At 44.8% G+C, this 21,128-nt stretch overlaps 2 protein-coding genes and 1 long non-coding RNA gene across 5 annotated transcripts in view; 2 read left to right on the plus strand and 1 right to left on the minus strand.

Moving 5' to 3' along the window:
- The window catches only part of LOC308631439, a 566,835-nt gene that overhangs the window by 238,342 nt on the left and 307,365 nt on the right, over positions 1 to 21,128 (minus strand). The window lies entirely within an intron of this gene.
- Positions 6,247 to 9,746, plus strand: LOC308631949 (organic solute transporter subunit beta-like; the record flags this gene model as incomplete). The annotated part of the gene is made up of 3 exons (XM_081263493.1): positions 6,247 to 6,365; positions 7,761 to 7,851; positions 9,539 to 9,746. The coding sequence occupies exons 1-3, from the start codon at positions 6,269 to 6,271 to the stop codon at positions 9,744 to 9,746; spliced, it is 396 nt and encodes a 131-aa protein (XP_081119619.1). The 5' UTR covers positions 6,247 to 6,268.
- LOC308631535 (gap junction alpha-3 protein-like) lies at positions 18,470 to 20,192 on the plus strand (the record flags this gene model as incomplete). Its single annotated transcript, XM_081262845.1, has 1 exon — positions 18,470 to 20,192. The coding sequence occupies one exon, from the start codon at positions 18,470 to 18,472 to the stop codon at positions 19,784 to 19,786; it is 1,317 nt and encodes a 438-aa protein (XP_081118971.1). The 3' UTR covers positions 19,787 to 20,192.

The raw sequence follows: 21,128 nt of genomic DNA on the forward strand, positions 1-21,128 counted from the left end.
GGAAGTGAGGAGGAATTTTTATGCTTTTCTCTTTATACCAGTAAGAATAAAACAAAATAATAACTCCCATTTTCAAAATAATATATACATGCTCTTGAAGAATATGAAGAATTAGTAGCAATGGCACAATGGACCCCACCCTCACCCCTGCCATGTTTTCCAGTCATACATGGTGTCTGGAGTCATAGAGGGCCCTATGCGTAACTGGATATTTGATATTTTCATTTAGAGAGCTCAAAACTCCTCAAATTTAAATTCCCCAATACTGAACTCATGATCTCCACCTAAAAACTTGGTCATACTCGGGTGGTCATATTTCTATAATAACCCCCCCAACTAGGCAAATTATACATCTAAAAATTTCCCTGATACCTTCCTCTCATGCCTGTATCCAGTGTAATACATTGGCCAATCCTACCCAAATATATATTCTGACCTTTTCTCTTCATATTATATGTCTACTGTACTTTGAGCTTCAATTGTCTGTTACCTTAGTTACTGCCAGCAACCTTGCAATCATCCTCCCTGAATAGACAAATACAATCTGTTTTACAAGCTGAAAACAGAGTAATCTTCTAAAAACACAAATCCAATCATGTCACTTGCTTGCAAAGACATTTCCCATAGCCCCCTACTGCTCTTAGGATAAAGTCTTGAATGCATGAGATGGCCTGCACATACCTCCTTGTCTGCCTGAGTCCCTGCTCAGCTGCCTAGATCTCTCTTCCCCTCACTCCCTTCCCTCCAAGCATGTTGGCTTTCTACACTACCATGTCTGAAACATTGCATTTATGGTTTTCTTCTCTTTCTTCAGTGAAATCCTATTTACCTGTTTACTTCTTAGCTCAGATACTGTACAGGGACCCATAAATTAGAATATATCAGAAAATATTAATGTTTTGTTGTTTTCCTTCTTGTCACATATCACATATTATAATTCTGTTTTGGAGGGAATGTTTATCTCTATCCAGACCATACCTGGTATGTACAAAACTATGGAAGAAGATATTTTAGTTTGAAAGCCTTTGCTTAAGTACACAATTTGGTTAAAAATGTATTACAAAATTCTTGGGCCAGTCTGAGATATAGTGATTTGTCCATGAAGACTTAGAATAATGGGTAGAAAATGAGGTACTTATGCATTATTGGCAAATTTCAATGCAAATGGAAATTCTTTGCTGAGTCTGGGTATCATCTCTTTTTTTTTTAAAGAGAGAGGGGAGAGAGAGAGAGAGAGAGAGAGAGAGAGAGAGAGAGAGAGAGAGAATTTTTAATATTTATTTTTTAGTTCTCGGCGGACACAACATCTTTGTTGGTATGTGGTGCTGAGGATCGAACCCGGGCCGCACGCATGCCAGGCGAGCGCGCTACCACTTGAGCCACATCCCCAGCCCTCATCTCTTTTTCTATGCTTAATTTTTTATCCTGAGAATAAAGTGGCAACCTTGTAACTACATATAGCCCTTTGACTCTTCAGAATCTGAAACAGTACAGAACTCTTTGCCTTTGCAGTTTCCTAATATTTAATAGTATTTGCTTCATTATTCAGTACTCTGTAAGTGTCATACATTGTGCTTCCATAAGTACTGATTACAGTGACCTTCTCAAGATTTGCTACTTGGCTTCATTAACAATATCCACAAGTTGAAGTCTTATCCAGAGAATGCAAGGACATGTAAATGATAATTTGTTTTCTGATGCACTTATACTAAGAATCTTACAGCATAAGAGAAAAGCAACACATCTTCTAATTGGGTGTTCTTTTAAGCTTTTGGGGCAGTAATTACTATAATCCTGAAATATGATCACTTGCAGTATTGAGTGCTTACCTACCTTCCATACATAGTCTACAATAGGAAGACTAGGAGGGAGGCCATTGTGGAACAAGAGGAGTGGTTCCATGGAAGCATAAACTAGTCTGACATGGCTAAGTCTGACCCATGAGAATACCACAGTGCCCACCGTGACATATGTGGGTGGCAAAAGAGGACATTGATCAGAAGAGCAATTTTGAAGACTAACAATCTCAGAAGTCATAGGAAAAAACATGTGCAACTGTTAGTATCCTTCCCACATGGCACAGATCCAATGGGGACAGGTAGCTATTCGCAGTGTACCAGTATTGTGTTCACAGAGGGAAATATGCAGCAGTTTATCAAGGTCAGTACATGATTCTATGAGATGTGATACTTACTTTGGACATGTCACCAAACATGAGCACAAGTTAATCAACAGTACACTGATGATAACCCAAAGACTTGAACTTATCCAGAGCCCAGTGTGATTGAGCACCACGCACAATCAACTTACCAAGGCAATTCTGGAAATCTCATCTTATATTATCCTTGAAAGGGATAGTATGCTGCCTTCACGTAAGCAATTCTCTCTTCAGGTCAACTTCCAGGAAACAAAAGGCAACTTCACAGGAATGAAACTTGAAGCACTGTGGAGCATCTGGTCAACCCTCTATGTAGGAAGAAAATTTGGATAGTGCTTGAAAGGAAGACACAGTGAGCAGGGGCAGCATAGTTCTAGCTGGGCCTCAGACTCTCTGCTTTGTTGTCACTGATGGCCTCAGGCACAAGAGAATTAACAATAGAACCTCTGAGTTCAAGGCCCCAATGTCTACACATGGTAGGTACTTAATAAAGGTGCATTAAAATATTGAAATATTTAAACTAATTGATTATATTGGAGATGCTCTGGCCTTGAGCTGGTCAATAATTTCTGGAGAGGCTGTCCTGGGATTTGTGATCTGATCTAATCATGTAGAGGCTCTGAATTCTGACAAAAGTCTGGGTTTTCACTGGAAGACCAAAGCAAATGAATTCAGGAGAGTTAATTTCTTTGTAATTATTTCTATTTCTTTCATCTACTTAAGAAAACCACTGTCTGAGACTCAAAGGATAATTTAAACATATTGAAACAACCTGATCTGGTATGGTAGCACATACTTGTATTTCCAGTGGGTGCGGATGTTGAGGACAGGAGGATCACAAGCTCAAAGCCAGCTTCAGCAACTATGAAAGGCCCTAACCCATTTATCCAGAGCTGTCTCAATATGAAAAGGGCCAGAATTGTTGCTCAGTGGTTAAACACCTGTGGGTTTAATCCCTACTACCAAAAATAAATAAATTATTTAATTAAAATGAAATAAGCCACCTAAGGTGTATCATCAGAAAATGATCCCAACTACATTTCCTTCTTTCTTGGTATAAACCGTGATTAAGTAGGTGTATGCATAGGTAAACAACCACGGTGCTGCACTTTTAAGATCAGTGTATTTTGTGCACTTTTAGATATATGTTTTCTCTCAAAAAATAGAGTAGGTACAAAGATCTTAGATGAGAATTTCAAAATGATATGAGACTGGTAGGACTATAATAAGTAACACTCCTCCCCCAAACATTTGGGAATACAAATGCACACCAAAATGTGCACTGTCCCCACCAATTAAGTGAAAACATTTGTGATTACATTTATCATCTCAACCACCTCCACTCTTTGATCCATTGGATTTTAAATCAATTCATAGTTGTACAAGATTTACTTGGCCTGAGGCAGTGCACTTTGTCTGGAATCCTCATTCAGAAAATAGTCCTGTGTCCTCAGTTGCCTAATCCGCAATCCCTTAGAAACATGCCCCCGGAGGGCAGGTTTCTTACTGTTTCTCAAAGGTGGCAATATATTAAAGTCTAGTATGTTCCCATGATGGGACAAAAAGGATTGACCAGGTTAAGAGGTACAAGGAAATAGCTGCATTCTAGGCATCAGCATTGATCTGTGTCTTTGCTTTGACAGCTGGAAATTTAAAATTGTTTAGAGTCAACACTGATTCCAACCATGGGTTTGTCAGCCTCTACTCCTGCTGTTCCAGTTCAGACCTCAAGTGCTTCAGATCACCAGACAGCATCACCGCCTTCAGGATGCCCAGTGCATGAAGGGTAAATTAAAGACTGTCCAATGAATGCAGAACCCTCTGGTCCAACCTGTGAGAGCAAAACATACTCTGTGCCTGCCCACCAAGATCGCGCATATGAGAATGTGGAGTCCTGTTACAGGCGCGGCTGCTAAGAATAAGGAGAACCTGGATCCTTCAAATCTGATGCCACCACCTAATCAAACACCAGCTCCAGATCAGCTCGTTGCATTGTCTACCTATCCCCAGTGTTCACTAATTGCTTTATGTGAATAAGAAGTAAAGTTTCCTTTATCTACATGGCAGAACACAATTTAAAAACTTGGAGGGAGGACACCTATATCCTCCAATAGACACAGGGAGACAGGGTGCTAACTTCTTTACTAGCACATTTAAAAGGTTGGTTTCCCAGGTAGATACTGAGATAGATATTCTTGGAGGAAAAATTGCCAAGAGACTTTTAAACACATTTATGTATCAAAGATGTAGAGAAAGGCTTTACAACAGCACCTTATCTAAAGTAAATGTTCTAGGAAAGAGAGGACAGAGGGTACCTAGAAAAAGAAGTCTAGGATAAGTGTGGTTAAGTACAGTAGTATCTTATGCTGCCTTGGTCACCAGCAACTTGCATTTAGTTTCTATGTGAGTTGGAAGTTGAAGACATCTTGGTAAGGTACAATCGGATCATTGTGTTCTCAACATGGCTTTACCTGCTAAGTTTTGCCTAATGGACCTGGCATCTTCCTTTTAAACAGAGACAATGCAGTATTTGAAGAATGGAAAATAATTTTTTTAAGGACACGGAAGAATAAAAAATATACAATAATGAATGAAGCCCATCTCCTATCAATTCATGATGGGAAGGATAAATGAGAATGTTCTCTCCAAGGAGTTTCTCATAGATACTTCTCTACCTCTCCATCCCTTCAAACTATAACCCCATACATATAGTATATATACTCTAAACCATGTATTGTCTTTGCTCATGATACTAGGATGATCTTTTTCTCTTGTGACCATACAAGATGAACCTTGAAAGGGATGTCTTTCCTGGCCAATGCGTAGCTTTAGTAGCAGGTGATACAAAGTCATAGATTGGCAGTGTCCAGGATTGCTGTTATTTTTGCTAAAAGTTCTTTAAAAACCCAATTATGCTCTAAGGATATTTTTTCCTAGTCAGTTCCTATACAAGTAACCATAGCCAAGGATTTTGCTTAAACATGGTCTTTAAAATTTTTGTCTTTTTACTTGCTGGCCTCTATTCTATATATATTCCTTTCCCTGCCCATAAAGGCTATTGTCCGGAGGCAGTTTTAAATGATAGCCTTAGGTGCAGAAGCCCCATCTAGAATCCTCCTCTTGCTGTGTGCTGCCTAATTTTATCAATCTTATCTCCTGCTGTGGCAGCTATTTCCCTGCTTCTTCGACTAGTTGCAATTTGGGGTACATACATTGTCTTTCTAAGCCCAGCAGGCCCACAAATTATGGACTCTAAATCACTTAGATTGCAGGCTACATGTAGAGAGAATATCTCTTTGCAAAGCATTGTTTTCTTTCTTATCTGCTTTAGACTGCTCTCAGAACTTTGAGTTTATACTTCTTTCTGGAAACTTCACTAAAGGTAAGACTTTACTTGAAGTAAAACTTACATACTAACATTCTGAGTGTGCCTATCACTTATGCTAACACCACAGCCTCTGTTGATGTACATCACGTGTGTCTTCCAACCTATAGCAAGCTATGTGTTTTTGCTCAGTTTTCTCTGCCACATGTTCATATGTTGACATGAGAACTCTATCAGTAATCTTGGCATTAATCTCCCTTCAATAAGCTCAGCTTTAACACATGAGACAAAGGCCTGTGATTGGCCACCATGGGAGATGAAGTGCGTTGGGTAGGACAGTTTGCTGAGGAGGGCTATGGGTGTAAAGGTGGGTGGGGATGCTGGGCAGGCTAGAGAGGCAGGGATTCCATACAACCACTGCCAGGGTTCCATGGCTTGTCACTGGGCCAGTCCTCTTTCCTCCTAGACTGGTGCTGCTCTTCTCCCATGTGATGAGTTTTAATAAAGAATGGAGTCATTCCTACCTCTATGGTCCCAGGTCCCATCTGCTCCTGGACTGAGGCTGTTTTGGTCCTAAAACCCTGGGCCAGAGAAAACCTGCGTTTTTGCCTAGAAGGGAGGTAAAGCTGCGCTGGGATATCCAGTCATGCTCTCTGCTTTGTTTCCAGGGGCTTCAGGGCTTCTCTGCTCAGGGACCAGAACCCAAGAGAGGCTAGGAGAGCAGCTGTGGCCAAGGGGCCTAAGGATTTCAGTGCCAGAAACATACCCTAACGAAGACAAGGAACATGGACCACAGCAAAGAGGTTATCGGAGTCCCAGTTGGCACTGTGGTGCCTCAGGAGCTGCTGGAAGAAATGGTTTGGGTTTTTCGTGTAGAAGATGGTAAGTGGTGAGGGACTGGCTGGTGGGTGGGCAGTGGCACTCCCCAACTCACAGAGCAGGGTTTGGCCAAAGCCCCCTCCCGTACATCAGTCAGCACATTCCCTCCAGAACAGGGACTGAGACCAGATGTCTGGCTACCCAGAGGGGTTTGGCTGAATCTCACCCTCTTTTTTTCAGGGTGTGGTCATTTATTCAGCCACCCAGTCATCACAGCTATATTTATTAAGCTCCTACTGTGTGCTCTTCTCAGCACTAGGATTACAGTAGTGAGTAAAACAGAAAAATCTCGGCCCTTGTGAAGCATACATTCTAGTGGATAGAAAATAAACAAGGTAAATGACTAACACGCACAGCATATTGATGATGTGTAATAAGATGAAAAATTAAGCAGAGGGCTGGGGATGTGGCTCAAGCGGTAGCACGCTCGCCTGGCATGCGTGCAGCCTGGGTTCGATCCTCAGCACCACATACCAACAAAGATGTTGTGTCCGCCGAGAACTAAAAAATAAATATTAAAAATTCTCTCTCTCTCTCTCTCTCTCTCTCTCTCTCTCTCTCTCTCCTCTCTCACTCTCTTTTTTTTTTATTTTATTGTTGGTTGGCTCTAGCTCAGCGGTTCCTTCGACAGAAAACTTACAATCTCACTCTCTCTTTAAAAAAAAAAAATTAAGCAGAGAAAGAGGAAGGAATTGGCCATGCAGATTATATGGGGGAAGAACATTCCTGTCAGAGGAGCAGCACATGTAAACGTCCTGAGGCCAGACCCCACCTCATTTTGATATTGTGGACAATTTTTTTGAGTAATATTCTTCTAAAAATTTTTAAATTTTTTCAGTTATAAATGGACATAATACCTTTATTTTATTTATTTATTTTTATGTGGTGCCAAGGATGGAATCTAGTGCCTCACAAGTGCCAGGCAAGAGCTCCACCACTGAGCCACAATCCCAGCCCACTGTGGTCAAATCTTGAGTAGCCAAATTCAGATTAGCCAGTTTATGTACCATCTCTAGGCAGCTTGACCATCACTCCTTCCTCTCCCGGCCTTCCCTCCCTTCCTTCCTTCTTTCTTTCCTTGAAGTACACAGGAGGCAAAATGGAAGACTGGGAAGTTTGTCTTGGCTCACCTCTTTTCCCCCTCTCTTTCCCCCACTATTCTCCAACTGCACGGCTGCCTCCCCCTTTAGACCAGGGCTTCTCTAGGGTAGGCATGGTGTCATCCCCCTGCCCACTGGCAGTTGCCCTGGTGCAGAGGGCTCATCATCCTTGACAAGGATCTCCACAGCAGGGCACAATCGATGCTGTGAGCTGGTCTGAGCCCAAGCCCCAACTGTTAGTGGGCCTGAGGGGCACCTGGCCTCTCCTCAAGGCTCTGTCCTGCGTGTCCCTCCTCAGGGTCTCCTTGGAATTATTCCATCCTTGCCCTGTCGGCTGTGGTGATGGTCATAAGCCTTGCCCTCCTGGGAAGGAGCATCCAGGCAAACAGGTGAGGAGCTGCTCTGGGGTGGTCCTGGAGGTAGGGGCCCTGCCTTCCCAGAGGAAATCTAGGAAGGGGTCATTTAGAGTCCATGGCTGTCTGACTTTTTGGACAAAATGCTGCCTCAGGGTCCTTTGAGAACACAAAGCTGGTAAGAAACCAGCAACTGGGCTGTGGTTGTGGTTGGGAAGAGTGGCCATGGTTTGACATCCCTTCATAAACAGCTTATACTTGCATGTGCCTCACTTCATCAAATCCTTTACTGCCACTTGTGAGCCCAGCATTATTACCATCCCCCCTTACAGATGAGGAAATGTGGCTTAAAGAGGTCAAAGAAGGCCAGGTGTGGTGGTGCAGGCCTGTAATCCCAGTAGCTCAGGAGGCTGAGGCAGGAGGATCGACATCGCAAGTGGTAGAGCACTTGCCTAGCATGTGTGAGGCATTGGGTTCAATCCACAGCGCCACATTAAAAAAACATAAAATAAAGGGATGAGAGAGAGAGAGAGAGAGAGAGAGAGAGAGAGAGAGAGAGAAAGAGAAAGAAAAAGAAAGAAAGAAAGAAAGAAAGAAAGAAAGAAAGAAAGAAAGAAAGAAAGAAAGAAAGAAAGAAAAGAAAAAGAAAACCCAGCAATTGTTCTTGACTTTCACCCCCTGGAGCTGACCAGCAAATGGCATGATCCAGAGGAGGGTAGCCATTAAGAAGGTGGCCTTGCCCCTCTTCCCCTGTCAGAGAACATCCCCTCAGCAAGTCAAATTAATCAATGTGGCCATCCATGGGAGCAACAGAAAGTGACCTATACCCTCTGTGGCTCAAGGAATTCTCTGGATACTCAGCTCTTAGCAGAGCTAGACCCCTCCATTCTAGGGGTATCTTAAGTAAAATCAACTTGGAGAGAGGACAGATTTGTGGGAGGAATATCAGGTTGTGGAAGTGGGTGGTGGAAGCAAATGAGGGTGATGGGCCAGGGAGTGAGATGTGTGGGCCTGGGCTGTACACACAGGACTGGTGGTGTGGATAGGCTGGTTTGGAGAAGGAAACACACAGACACAGGTTAATTAGAAATTTCCTGCAGCATCTTAGGGGATAGGATGTGGAAGGACAAGGACCTGTACTAAGTAAGATGACAGTCCTGGGGAGTACAGTGTGGTTTGGTGAGAAACAGGACTCAGAGTGTGGAGACTGAAGCATACAACTCAGGTATGAGCCTCTTGGGCTTTTTTTTTTGTAAAGAGGATTGAACCCAGGGGTGCTTAACCACTGAGCCATATCTCTAGCCCTTTTTAATATATTTTTGAAATTCTGAGGCAGGATCTTGAGTTGCTTAGGGCCTCGCTAAGTTGCTGAGCCTGGCTTTGAACTCACAATCCTCCTGTCTCAGCCTTCTGAGCTGCTGGGATTACAGGCCTGCACCACCACACCTGGCCTTCTTTGACCTCTTTAAGCCACATTTCCTCATCTGTAAGGGGGGATGGTAATAATGCTGGGCTCACAAGTGGCAGTAAAGGATTTGATGAAGTGAGGCACATGCAAGTATAAGCTATTTATTGAAGGGACATCAAACCATGGCCACTCTTCTCAAATGGCTCCCAGACTGTACACTGGATTTCCTCCTCAAACTCTCTAACCCACTCGGGAGAGCCAGGCCTGCTCCACTCCCTCAGCATTCCTGATCAATACTCTTTCCTCTCCTCTCAGAAATCGAAAGATGCAGCCACAAGAAAAGGTAACACCAGAAGTCCTGCATTTGGATGAGTCCAAAACCAAAGAAAACAACAGCCTGAATAACCTAACAGAGATGCTGCTCTCAGGAAATCCAAACTTAGCCCAGGTGGGACCTGAGTTAAAAGAGAAAGATGTCTCAACGGTCCTCCTTCCAGATCCATCAGAAACTGAGATCCAGTGAGTGCTCAGAGCATGTGTCATCCCCCTCCAGGCTTGGGATCCCAACCTGAGCTCACCTCACGGCCTGGAACATCTCTGGTTTTAGGTCCCCCCCCCCACCCCGCGCAGCCTAATGTTTTTATTAGCAGATTCAATGAGTGAGCTTCAATCAAATTAAAATTTGTTATTTAAACAATCTTTTATTAAAAGGCTTCTGGGAGTGGGCAGCTGGAATTGCATAGTTTGTTCAAACAATGGTGGTCCACAAACACACAATGGCTTGGAGTAAAGTGTACAATCCCAGCCAGCCTGTGGGTCAGAAACCCTGGCCAGGACCCTCAGTATGCAGTCTTGAATAGTTCGTGGGCTCCCCCTAACCTCAGCTTCTCCATTTTTTTGGAGTGGGGCTGAAAACTATGTTAGAGATGTTTCCAATCCAAGCTCCTGAGACTGCTGGCTAAGAGGGGAAGGAGCAGGATTTCAGGGTCAGAATTCCCTTGTTGGCCCTTCCACCCACCAGAGCCCTCTCCTGTACCTGCTTATCTGCTGAGGATTCATGGTAAACAGTTAGGAAACGATTGCACTCCCTGCCTCTGAGAGCCTTTTCTTGCTAACAGTGGGATCTCAGAGAGTATCCTGATTCCAGATCTGAGCCATAAGCTCAGTGGTAACACCAAATAATTTATGCAAAAGTCTGCTTTATTAACCCAAAATGATCTAGGTTTTGTCTCCGACCCACTGCTAGGAATCCTGGGTCCTGCCAAGCCAGGCTACAGACATGTATACTGTTTCTACCCATGAGTATCCGCCAGGTGGCATCTGATCCCACCAGCTCTGGGCTCCCTGGGCCCCGAGGGAACTGTCACTAGAGAGAACAAATCTATCCTGCAGCCTTGGTCATTCAACTTGAGGAGGCTGGTCATGAGGGTCTGTGGACACTGTTCTTAACAAAGGAGGTAAAAGAAGACCCCGATGTTGGTAAAAAAAAAAAAAAAAAAGAGCTAGAGTCTTCCTGCCCAGGGCAACCCACAGCCCCCTCCCTTTTACCCACATGGAGAGGCAAAGTGCTGGAAATACCTTTGCCTGGGACTTTTCCCTGTCCAAGCTAAGAGCCTTTTCTTGCTAACAGTGGGATCCCAGGGAGTATCCTGATTCCAGATAATATAATAGATAAAATAATAGAATTATTTTAACTAAATTTTCTTCAGGAAAAACTGTAGAATTTGCTGCTTGGGGCTTCTATGAGATCAGAAGATGACAGTGGGAGGACCAGGTTCTGGCCTCTGAGCAGCCGCTCTTCCATTCCCCTCCACTAGATGGTGCTAGGCCTTCAGGGCCATCTCTACTGCCTTCACGTGGACAGGGCCTCTCAGAGCTGTCCATCCACTAGGGTCCACAGTTGGCAGGCAGGGATCCTGGCAGCAGGATGGACACTTCAGTTTCTTCCTGCTTAAGGCTGACCCCAGGATTCTGAGCTGTCGCAGTAGCTCTTTCCCTCCAGGGTCATAGGTGTAGTGGTTACCGCGAGAACCAAGGTCTGACAGGAACAGGAACAGCATCCCTGCCTGTCCCTCTGGCTCACACAATGAACTGGATGTAGGGTCACTGCTTGGTGCTGGAGGTGGGGCCAGCTTTCCACCAGAGGGTGAGGTCCATCAGAGGAAAAACTGGTGGTGACAAACCAGCCCCTGTTCTGCAGCTCTGCCCAGCAGTCAAGCCAGGGCTCCTGAGGAGGGGCTCTCAAAAGATCTTGAAGCCCTTCAGCAGGGTCAGAGTTGGAGCTTTGCGCTTGCTCTGGGCACGGGATGACTTCACAGTGACCAGCTTGGCCTGGGCCACGGTGGGCATCTCCTTCAGGCTGACAGTGGAGAGAGTGTTGAAGGTGCAGCTGGCCAGCCCGTGCCGGGTGGCGAGTGAGGCCTGGTGGGGAGGGGCCCTCTCCTCAGAGATGAAGAGGGGCCGGGCCAGGGGGCTCTTCTCCAGCTCCCGCCGCACCTCTCGCACTGCCTCATGGAAGACGTGCTGCACGTGCTCAAAGTCCAGGCAAGCAGACACCTCGAAAAACAGGCACCCGAATCTGCTAGCCAAGGCCGCACCCTCGGCCTTGGTGACCTGCCTGGTAAGAAAGCAGGGCGAGGCAGGGAGTCAGGAACGTGCTGCTCCGAGTCAGGCAGAGTGGGGCCTGTGCCCAGCTTCCCACCCACTGGCTGGGCGCCTCGGCCCATCTTCATCATTCTGAGTCTCTGTTTGCTCATCGGTACAATGGGATGACATCATGTGCCTCTCGGGTGTTAGAATTAAGAAATATAATTAGTGTCAAATGCATAACAAACCTGGCACAGAGACAGTGCTCCATAAATGCTAGCTAATGTTGCCAAAGCCAGAATTCAGGAAGGAGCAGGAGTGTAAGAGGCTGCTAGACCTGTCAATGGCCAGAATAAGAAGACCATTCTCAGTCCCATCTCTCCTCTACCCCAACCTGGGTCCCTTGGTCAGGAAATGGGCCATAGAAGTGACCCAGGACATAGCTCTCAGGGTTCATGAGGAGTTTTGTCTGCCTGCCTGGGTAGAGAGTCGGAGAGAGCAGGGGTGATGACATTTTGTGGTTAGCAGAGGGAAACAGGAAGGAGGAACAACCCCTACTCCAGCTGGGTCCACCTCCTGAGGTGACAGGATAGATATCTGAAACTGGGAAGGTCCTGGAAGCTTCTGACCTAAAAACTGTGGGGAACTGAGGTGAGAAAAAAAAAAGATGGGCTTTTGGGTAGGTGAGGTGGAGAGAGAGAAGTGGTGGAGGTCCCTGAAGGCTGAGGCCAAGGTTCCCCTGGCTGGATCCTTCTGACCACCACCTGACTGCTGGGCACTGCTGAAGGTCCCACCCACCACTTGTATTTTCTAAATGTTCTAGTTTTTTTTTTTTTTTAATTTTGGTTAATTTGACATCTTTCATTTTTTTTTCTGGAAAAGTCCTCTCTTTTAAGTCCTTGCTATAAGAATAGAAGTTGACCATCTCTGATTAGGAAATGTGGAGCCAGGAGAAGCCATCTCATCAGGGCTGATTCTAAGACTCGGGAAGGCAGCCGGTTTGCTCCTAGAGTCTCGGTCCTGGCAGACAGTGCCACTCTGAAACCAAGTGCTTCCCGGGGTCCAGTTTGATCCTATTGTCTTCTTTTCTCTTTATTTTTCTGTTTCTCTCTTCTGTCCATCAACCCACCCCTTCCTCAGTTCCATTAAGCAGGGCACAGTGCATACTATGAACCTATTGAGAAATGCAAGGCTGGGTTGTGGGTCAAAGTGAGGGCCATGGAGCCTAATCCCTTGGTTACAGGCGGCACACTTGACTGCCTGTGTAGCCTTGGAGAACTGACTCAACCTTTCTGTACCTCAATATTCTGATCTCTACATTGGGGATTAAATAAGTTAGTATGTGAAAAGTGCTCAGAAGAGAGTCTGTCAAACTCCAGGATGGAGCCTCCATGTAGAAGGGACTGTGCAGGCACGAGGGAGATGTTGGAATGAACCTTGGGGTCAGATGGCACAGGGGCCTCCACATCTTGCTGCAGACTTCCCAGGGCATAGAGGGACCAACTCTCAGTCTCTGTGGTTTGGAGGGTGCCTTTGCATTTACTTTTGTATTTGAGATCTGTTGGGAGAGGGGTGTGGGAGTGCTTCTCTAGTTGAAAACAAAAACAAAACAAAACAACCCTCCCTCAAAAAAATCTAACATTAATTCATTGACTTACCTATATTTGCTGTATTTATTAGGAAAGTAAAATGCACAGAGGGGAAATGACTTGCCTTAGTGAGATGTCAAATTAGTGATAGGTTGAGGTTAGAAACTAATCACTAAATAAATATTTGTGATTACCTAGTATGTGCTAGGCATGGTCATGGACCATACATTCAAAACATTGTTTTTAATGGTCTATTCAATGGAGCAGGCCCCCCTATCCACTCTTCAGCTAGACCCACCCTAACGGCCCCTGAGACCCCCGTGCTGTCTTACCCTCTCCTCTGAACTGTCCACCTCATTCCATCTGGATGCCTCTCCTCATGTGATTAATGGTGTCTTCACACTTGCCCCCAATAAAAGAGGCAAAACCACATAAACTGAAAATAAGCTCACAGTCACACTCCCTCAGGACTCTCCTACTCAAACAGCACTGCCGAAGCAACAAAAGGGAAGGTCCAAATTCTGTCAAGGAATAAGGAACAGTGTCTACTTAGGAAAAGGTTAGAATGTGTACTGGTTACTCTTCTCTTGGCCTGGTGGGGGGCAGGGTCAGGTAAAAGTCAAAGGGAGTTGCCAGAGTTTCACAGACTAACCAAACTTATATCACACTGCAAAAGAGTTTCCCTTGCCTGGATTTCTCTGGCTGTTCTATGTACAGGGGGGTTTTCTGGAAATATTTAGGAAATTTTCTGCTCCTGATAGGAGGAGATGGTCTGTCTTACTAGATGTGAACAAAGAAGCAAGCAGAGCCAGTTCCACCCTCAGGACCAGAGTTAAGGAAGACAAGCCTGCAGCAGTCAAGTGGTCTTTGGAGACCATAGACCCTGCTATCCTTGGACAGCAAAGAAAGGAGACACCTGTGATGTTAGCCTGAATGGGTAGGAGATGGAGGGAACTTCCTGAAACAGAGGAGAGCATGGTCAGGAGAAGAGAGTGCCCAGGGCAGTGGTGTAGGTCTGCATTGGCCACCTTTAAGGGGAATGTGAAGTAAGGACAATTCAGCAGGCTGGGCTCTAGATGGGGATGGGTTTCAGGCTAGAGAAACACCATGTGCAGAAGCCATAACTGTGGTGTTTCAGAGGCTGCAGGAGTTTGATGTGCCTAGGGCTGTGGCCAGTCCTGATGGGTCTTGCATGCTACCATGGTTTTGTCCTATGCAGTGTTGATCGGAGACTTGACAGTTCTTTGCTCAGGGCTATGTGTTAAAAGATCTCAGCAGACTGCAGAGAAAAGGAGGGCTAAGGACAGAGGTACCATTGGGGACTTCTTAGTGAGCTTTTTGTCACCATATTGAAGGATCTGACACAGGCTACTTATGAAGTAGTTAATTTAGCTCACTGTTTTGGACATGGCACTGGCATTAGCTCAATTCTGGTGATTCTTTCACCAAATAAAAGATATCTGTGTGAAAGGAGGATCTTACATGGCTAAAAGGAAGTCGGGGGGGGGGAGAGGGGGGAGACCCCACAATCCTCCTTCAGAGGACTTCCCACTAGGCTCCACCCCTTAAAAGAACCATGACCTTCCAGTAGCACCATCCTGGGGACCAAGATTCCAACACATGTACTTTGGGGGGACACTTAGCACCACATAAAAACCACAGCAAGGAGCCTTAATGATAATCTTAAGGGCACTGAGTGACTGTCCTTCTAGGGATGCCTGTGAGGACTGATTAAGAGAATTGTAGCTTGGAGGAGAAGCAGGAGGTCACCTAGAATGGTTCCCTGACATACCTCATGGGCAAAAGTGGGTTGTTTCGTGTATAATAATTAAGTTTCAGAAGTAAAATATTTTACCTTCTAAGAATGTGCAAAATGATACCATTTACGAATTGAATAGAATTTATACAATATATTAATTTTTCTCAAATTAGTCATGTGTTAACTGCCATGACCACATATACATTAATAGTTGTCATTCTTGATCCAGTGGCAGCTACCCATCTTATAGTCCCAAACCCATTTATCAGGATCAAACTGAGACTTTTCCTGGAGTATTTACATTTTTAACTAGAGACAAAACTCTCACAGTAGAAATTCAAACATCAGAAGGCTCTTGGCAGAGTCAATTTTCTGTTAACTAAAATCACCCCATGTGGATATCACTAAGGAAAATATACAAAGAGAAATCTTGATATCATTAAGTGATCATGAGGCCTGCTTTGACATTCAGGTTCATGTCTAAAGCACCTTTTATGGTTAGAGAAGTCTATGTCATTGTCAGCCTTCTCTTTTGCATTTTTAATTAAATGAAGGTGATGGGGTTGTGGGTTCAATTCTCAGCACCACATATAAATAAATAAATAAAGTCCATTGACAACTAAAAATATATTTTAAAAAAGAAGAAGAAGAAGAAGAAGAAGAAGAAGAAGAAGAAGAAGCAGCAGCCAGTTATACCAGTCACAATATGGGACAAGGAGACTGTAGAGTCTATGAAGAGTAAGATTTCTCTAAAGATCTCGACTGAATAAGCAAAGAGTTGAAAATGTATTCAAAGACAGGTATTCATCAGATTTCTAGCAAGTTTCATTTGCCTTCAATCCTAATCATAAAAATTAATATTTTGAACATTTTAAAATTTAAAATGTGTTCCACTGGCAACCTAGGCATACTCATACAGCTGAGATGGCTTTCCTTACTGCCAAGAGTGGCTTTGAGAACGCTGAAGCTCTTCTTTAGTTCCAGTCACAGTGCCCAGACTATTTGAGCAGCAATGACATGGGACACCTAATCTGTATCCCCTGTGTCTGAAGAGTGCTACTGCCTTCTAAAACAGAGTCCATGTCTTACCTCCCTTCATTACTGTCACCTATTTCCCACAGGCTCAGAGAGAGGCAGCTCCTGCTCTCAGACACCTACTTAACTCTTGCCGAGGGGGTCTAGAGTGTGCCTGCATCTCTCCTGTCCTCAGGTGTAGTCACACCTATGAGCCCTGCCCAGCACCCTTGGCTCTCCAGCCCAGAAGACCAAGGCCTGATGGCTTCTCCCTTGTTTATTTGGCTCCATTCTAGCACCTTGGCTGCATTTGGAGGTGTTTCCCTAGTTCCCAGCACAGCAAGAGGGACACACTGGATGCCTATTAGTGCTATTGGGTGACTTCCTGCTGAAGGACTGCAGCCCTGGTCCTGGAAGGATTATCACGACCTGTTATCCCTGGTACCTCCTCTGGCACCCAGCCACCACTCCATCCATCTTTGCCCAAGTGTCTAACTTGAGTTTCTGTAGGGATCACAAAGATTACACTTAATAGGAGAGGTGATTTTAGGTGGTGTATTCATTGATATGGAATCAAATATGAGAAACTCAATCCCTTAATTCTGTTTTCATCCTAACAGCGGTCTTGAAGGTCTCAGTTTGATTATAGTACAGTCAGCGCTTCACATCTGTGAATTCAACCAATCAAGGATCAGAAATATTTCAGGGGGAAAAAAATGGATCTATACTGAACATGTACAGACTTTTTTCTTGTTATTACTCCCAAAACAGTACAACAACTATTTACATAGCATTTTCACCTATTAGGTATTATAAGTCATCTAGATATGTTTTAAGGTATATAAGAGGATGAGTACAGGTTCAGTGCAAAAACTGTGCCATTTTATATACAAAACTTGAGCATCCACAGATTTTGGTATCTTTCAGGATCCTGGAACCAATCCCCTTTGTATCTTTAACACACCTCTAATACTTCTAACCTCCCTCTTTAAATAAATAAAGAGTTTATACTCAGGGGTTGTTTGTGAGGGGAAGTTAGAGCAAACAATTGTCAACAATGTATTTAAAGCTACCTTCCATTTATGGTATCAGTACCTCCTTTTAGAGAAGTGATGTAGAGTTTCCTATTTAAGCTAAATTTAAGCATAAAAAGAAAGTTGCTATTAAGAAAAAAGTAAATAATAAGAGTGGTAGTAGGTTAATATGGCAAGGTGACATATGACACATGACTTATAATACCAATACAACATGACACATTATGAAGGTGACATGGGAATAACAACAATTTGGGAAAAATTTGCTCTAATTCACACAAACAAAGGTGAAAATTTGGAGTTGGTCTGAGCTGCAGGTAGAGTCCAGAGCTCCTGTGGGGATACCATGCTTCTGTGGAGGAAGATGTGGGGAGTTAGAGGTCAGGTGAATCATTTCTCTTTCTAGCGTTCCTTTCCTCATCTCTGAAATAAGGAGTGGAACACGTGGTTATCTTGTTTATGCCAGCAATTACTACTTGTGACTACTGCACAGTGCTGTAGATATTAATTCAATTCTGTTCCACATGTTAATAGGGAAATAACATCCAGTACTTCAGTGTCCATTGACTCCAGGACCCCTATGGATGCTAACGTCCACAGATGCTCATGTCCCCTATATAATATGGCTTAGTATTGCATAGAATCTACACATTCCATTTTGTATACTTAAACCATCTCTAGAAGACCTGATGTGGTGTAAATACTGTGGAAATGGTTGTTATACTGTATTAAGAAATAATGACAGCCAGGTACAGTGGCACATGCCTATAATCCCAGCGGCTGAGGCAGGAGAATCTCCAGTTCAAAGCCAGCCTCAGCAATTTAGAGAGAGACGTAACTCAACAAGAACCTGTCTCTAGTTAAAATATTAAAAAGGGCTGGGGAAGTAGCTCAGTGATTAATTGCCCCTGGGTTCAATCCCTGGTACCAAAAAAAAAAAAAAAAAAAAAAAAAAAAAAAAGAATGAATGGAAGTTTGTACTTGTTGAGGACAGATGCAAATCCCCCCGCCACCCGCCCCCATTATTTTTTCATCTGAGGTTGGTTGAACCTAAGGATGTGAAGAGCTGACTATGCACATGTGTACATACATCCTTAAGGAGACTTCCCCAGCACTACCCATGTTTGGAAGTGGGAGTACAGCTGATAAAACTCAATTCTAGTACTCATCGTGACTGCCCTGGGGTGATTGACCTCTACAGCTCAACTACTCTAACCCGCGTATTAATGCGCAATGTTCCCTTACAGGTTAGCAATCTGAAGCAATGGGTGACTGGAGCTTTCTGGGGCGACTACTAGAGAACGCACAGGAGCACTCCACAGTCATCGGCAAGGTTTGGCTGACGGTGCTGTTCATCTTCAGAATCCTGGTGCTGGGGGCCGCAGCAGAGGAGGTGTGGGGTGATGAGCAGTCCGACTTCACCTGCAACACCCAGCAGCCTGGCTGCGAGAACGTGTGCTACGACAGGGCCTTCCCCATCTCGCACATCCGCTTCTGGGTGCTGCAGATTATCTTCGTGTCCACGCCCACCCTCATCTACCTGGGCCATGTACTGCACATTGTGCGCATGGAAGAGAAGAAGAAAGAGAGGGAGGAGGAGCTGCTGAGGAGAGAAAACCCGCACCTGGAGCGGGGTCAGGAGTCTCTAGATGGGGCTGGCTCTCAGGATAAGACTGTTGTGCGTGATGACCGAGGCAAGGTGCGCATCGCTGGGGCGCTGCTGCGGACCTACGTCTTCAACATCATCTTCAAGACGCTCTTCGAGGTGGGCTTCATTGCTGGGCAATACTTTCTGTATGGCTTCCAACTGCAGCCGCTCTACCGATGTGACCGGTGGCCCTGCCCCAACATGGTGGATTGCTTCATCTCCAGACCCACCGAGAAAACCATCTTCATCATCTTCATGCTAGCGGTGGCCTGTGCCTCTCTTGTACTCAACATGCTGGAGATTTACCACTTGGGCTGGAAAAAATTCAAACAAGGAGTGACTGATCATTTCGGCCCAGACACCTCCGAATCCAAGCTGGTGGCCGCAGAGCCATTGCCACTCGCTTCCCGCCCACCCACGGTCACTATTGGATTCCCACCCTTATACACGCATTATGCCTCTCCCCTGGGACAGGCCGGCGAAGCAGGGTACCCCGGAGCCCCGCCACCAGCAGCAGACTTCAAAATGGTAGCATTGAATGAGTCACAAGGGAAGGGCCACCCTACCAAGCTCTACAATAACCAACACCTGCTGATGACAGAGCAGAATTGGGCCAACCAAGCGGCTGAGCATCAGACTCCGGCGCGGAAAGCCTCCTCCGCAGCGTCCAGTCCCGCAGCCCCAAGCCCCGCAGGCAGCAACAGCCAGCGGCTCCCACCGGAGGCTGGGCAGGGGGGCACCGCACCCCAGCTGCTGGAGGACCGGAGCGGCAGCAGCTTGGAAGAGAGTGCCTTGGCTGTGACACCCGAAGAAGAGGAGCAGGCCTTGACCACCACAGCAGAGATGCATGAGCCTCCCTTGCTCCTTACAGACCCAGGAAGGTCCAGCAAGGCCAGCAGTGGGCGGGCCAGGCCAGGTGACTTGGCCATCTAGCGGTGGTCTCTCCAGACAGCTTTATAATACATTTTTTTCTAGAAACCAAAACCAAAGCCAAAGTTCAAATCAGCAGGTAGAAAGAGCCTGAAAATAAGAGCGCGCTGGAGTCCCAGAAGGGAGATGTGGAGCAGAATCTATCAGGTGTTCGTGTTTAATGCTTGCTGTTCTTAACCCTGAGTTATAGTGGAGATGATTCCAACGTTTCTGAGCTTGTGAGGTGGGGCAAAGCTGAGGGCAGTTGTTGGCCTTTAAAGATATTCACAGCAGCCCAGCAGCCTGATTGCTGTTAGGCCTCTGGGTTCCTGCTGTCTCTGTGGTTAACTGTTCTGTTGTGACAAAGCAACAGGTGTCTGCAGCCCTTCAGCTAGGGACAATTAGGTTTTCTATTCCTAACCTCACCAGAGCCTTTGGGCAGCCCAGCAAGTCACAGACACACTTAGCTCTATCTCTGCTTGATACTTTTAACTTAGAGTTGAATTTCATTTGGGATATTTGCCAAACTGCACTAAAAAAAGATTTAGAGTGAGTCCATATAGTGTCATTTGAGTTTCTGAAATTGGATGTGAAGCCCAGGATATCAAACTACAAGCTTCATGACAAGTGACAAAGAGCAGTTACCCTCCAGAGTCAGATTCAGTGAGACAGAGCCACAGAGGTTGCTGGTAGAAGGCAGGTGGAGATGCAGCGCCACTTGAGAAAATTTTTCAACAGCTGAGGAAATGGACATGGAAGTGTGGCAGGAATGTCTTAGGTATTTATTTTTTAAATGATATTTTGTGCTTTGCTCTGGATGGAACAGATATGCCTATTTTCCCCCCACTTTCTATCTTTTAGGAAAAATAGTACTGTTAAAATGGGTACTGACACAGAGAATGCTAATTTGTCCTAGTACATACTAGTAAAGATTTTTGAACTTCCTTTTAAAAGAAATTCTTCAACTTCATGAGTCAGTTAATCATGATGAGAACGTAATATAGAAAATAAAAAGCAGGGGGGAATTTAAGTGCATTTCAAATACTTGAAGTTGTGAAGTTTTTGAATGGGAGGTTAAAAGTTAACTACTGTTGCCAGGAAAAATATTTATACAGATGAATCAATGAAGATCTACACTTTTTTTTTTTAAAAAGAAAACAGTACAAAATAAAACACTTTGAGTTTCCTAACTATTCTTTGTGGGTAGCCTGTTTGCTTTCTAAAGTTTAAATAAAAGTGTCTGGGTTTTACTGCCTGTGTAAAAGTGTGTGCTGATTGTGGGGTATACATCTTATTTCCCACCCATACGAGAGCTGTCCTGACAGGGAAGATATTTATGTGTGTGGGCCCAGCTTGAAGATGTCAG

The sequence above is a fragment of the Spermophilus citellus genome (genome assembly GCF_964194105.1).
Source record: "Spermophilus citellus genome assembly, chromosome: 12".
Classification (NCBI taxonomy): domain Eukaryota; kingdom Metazoa; phylum Chordata; class Mammalia; order Rodentia; family Sciuridae; genus Spermophilus; species Spermophilus citellus.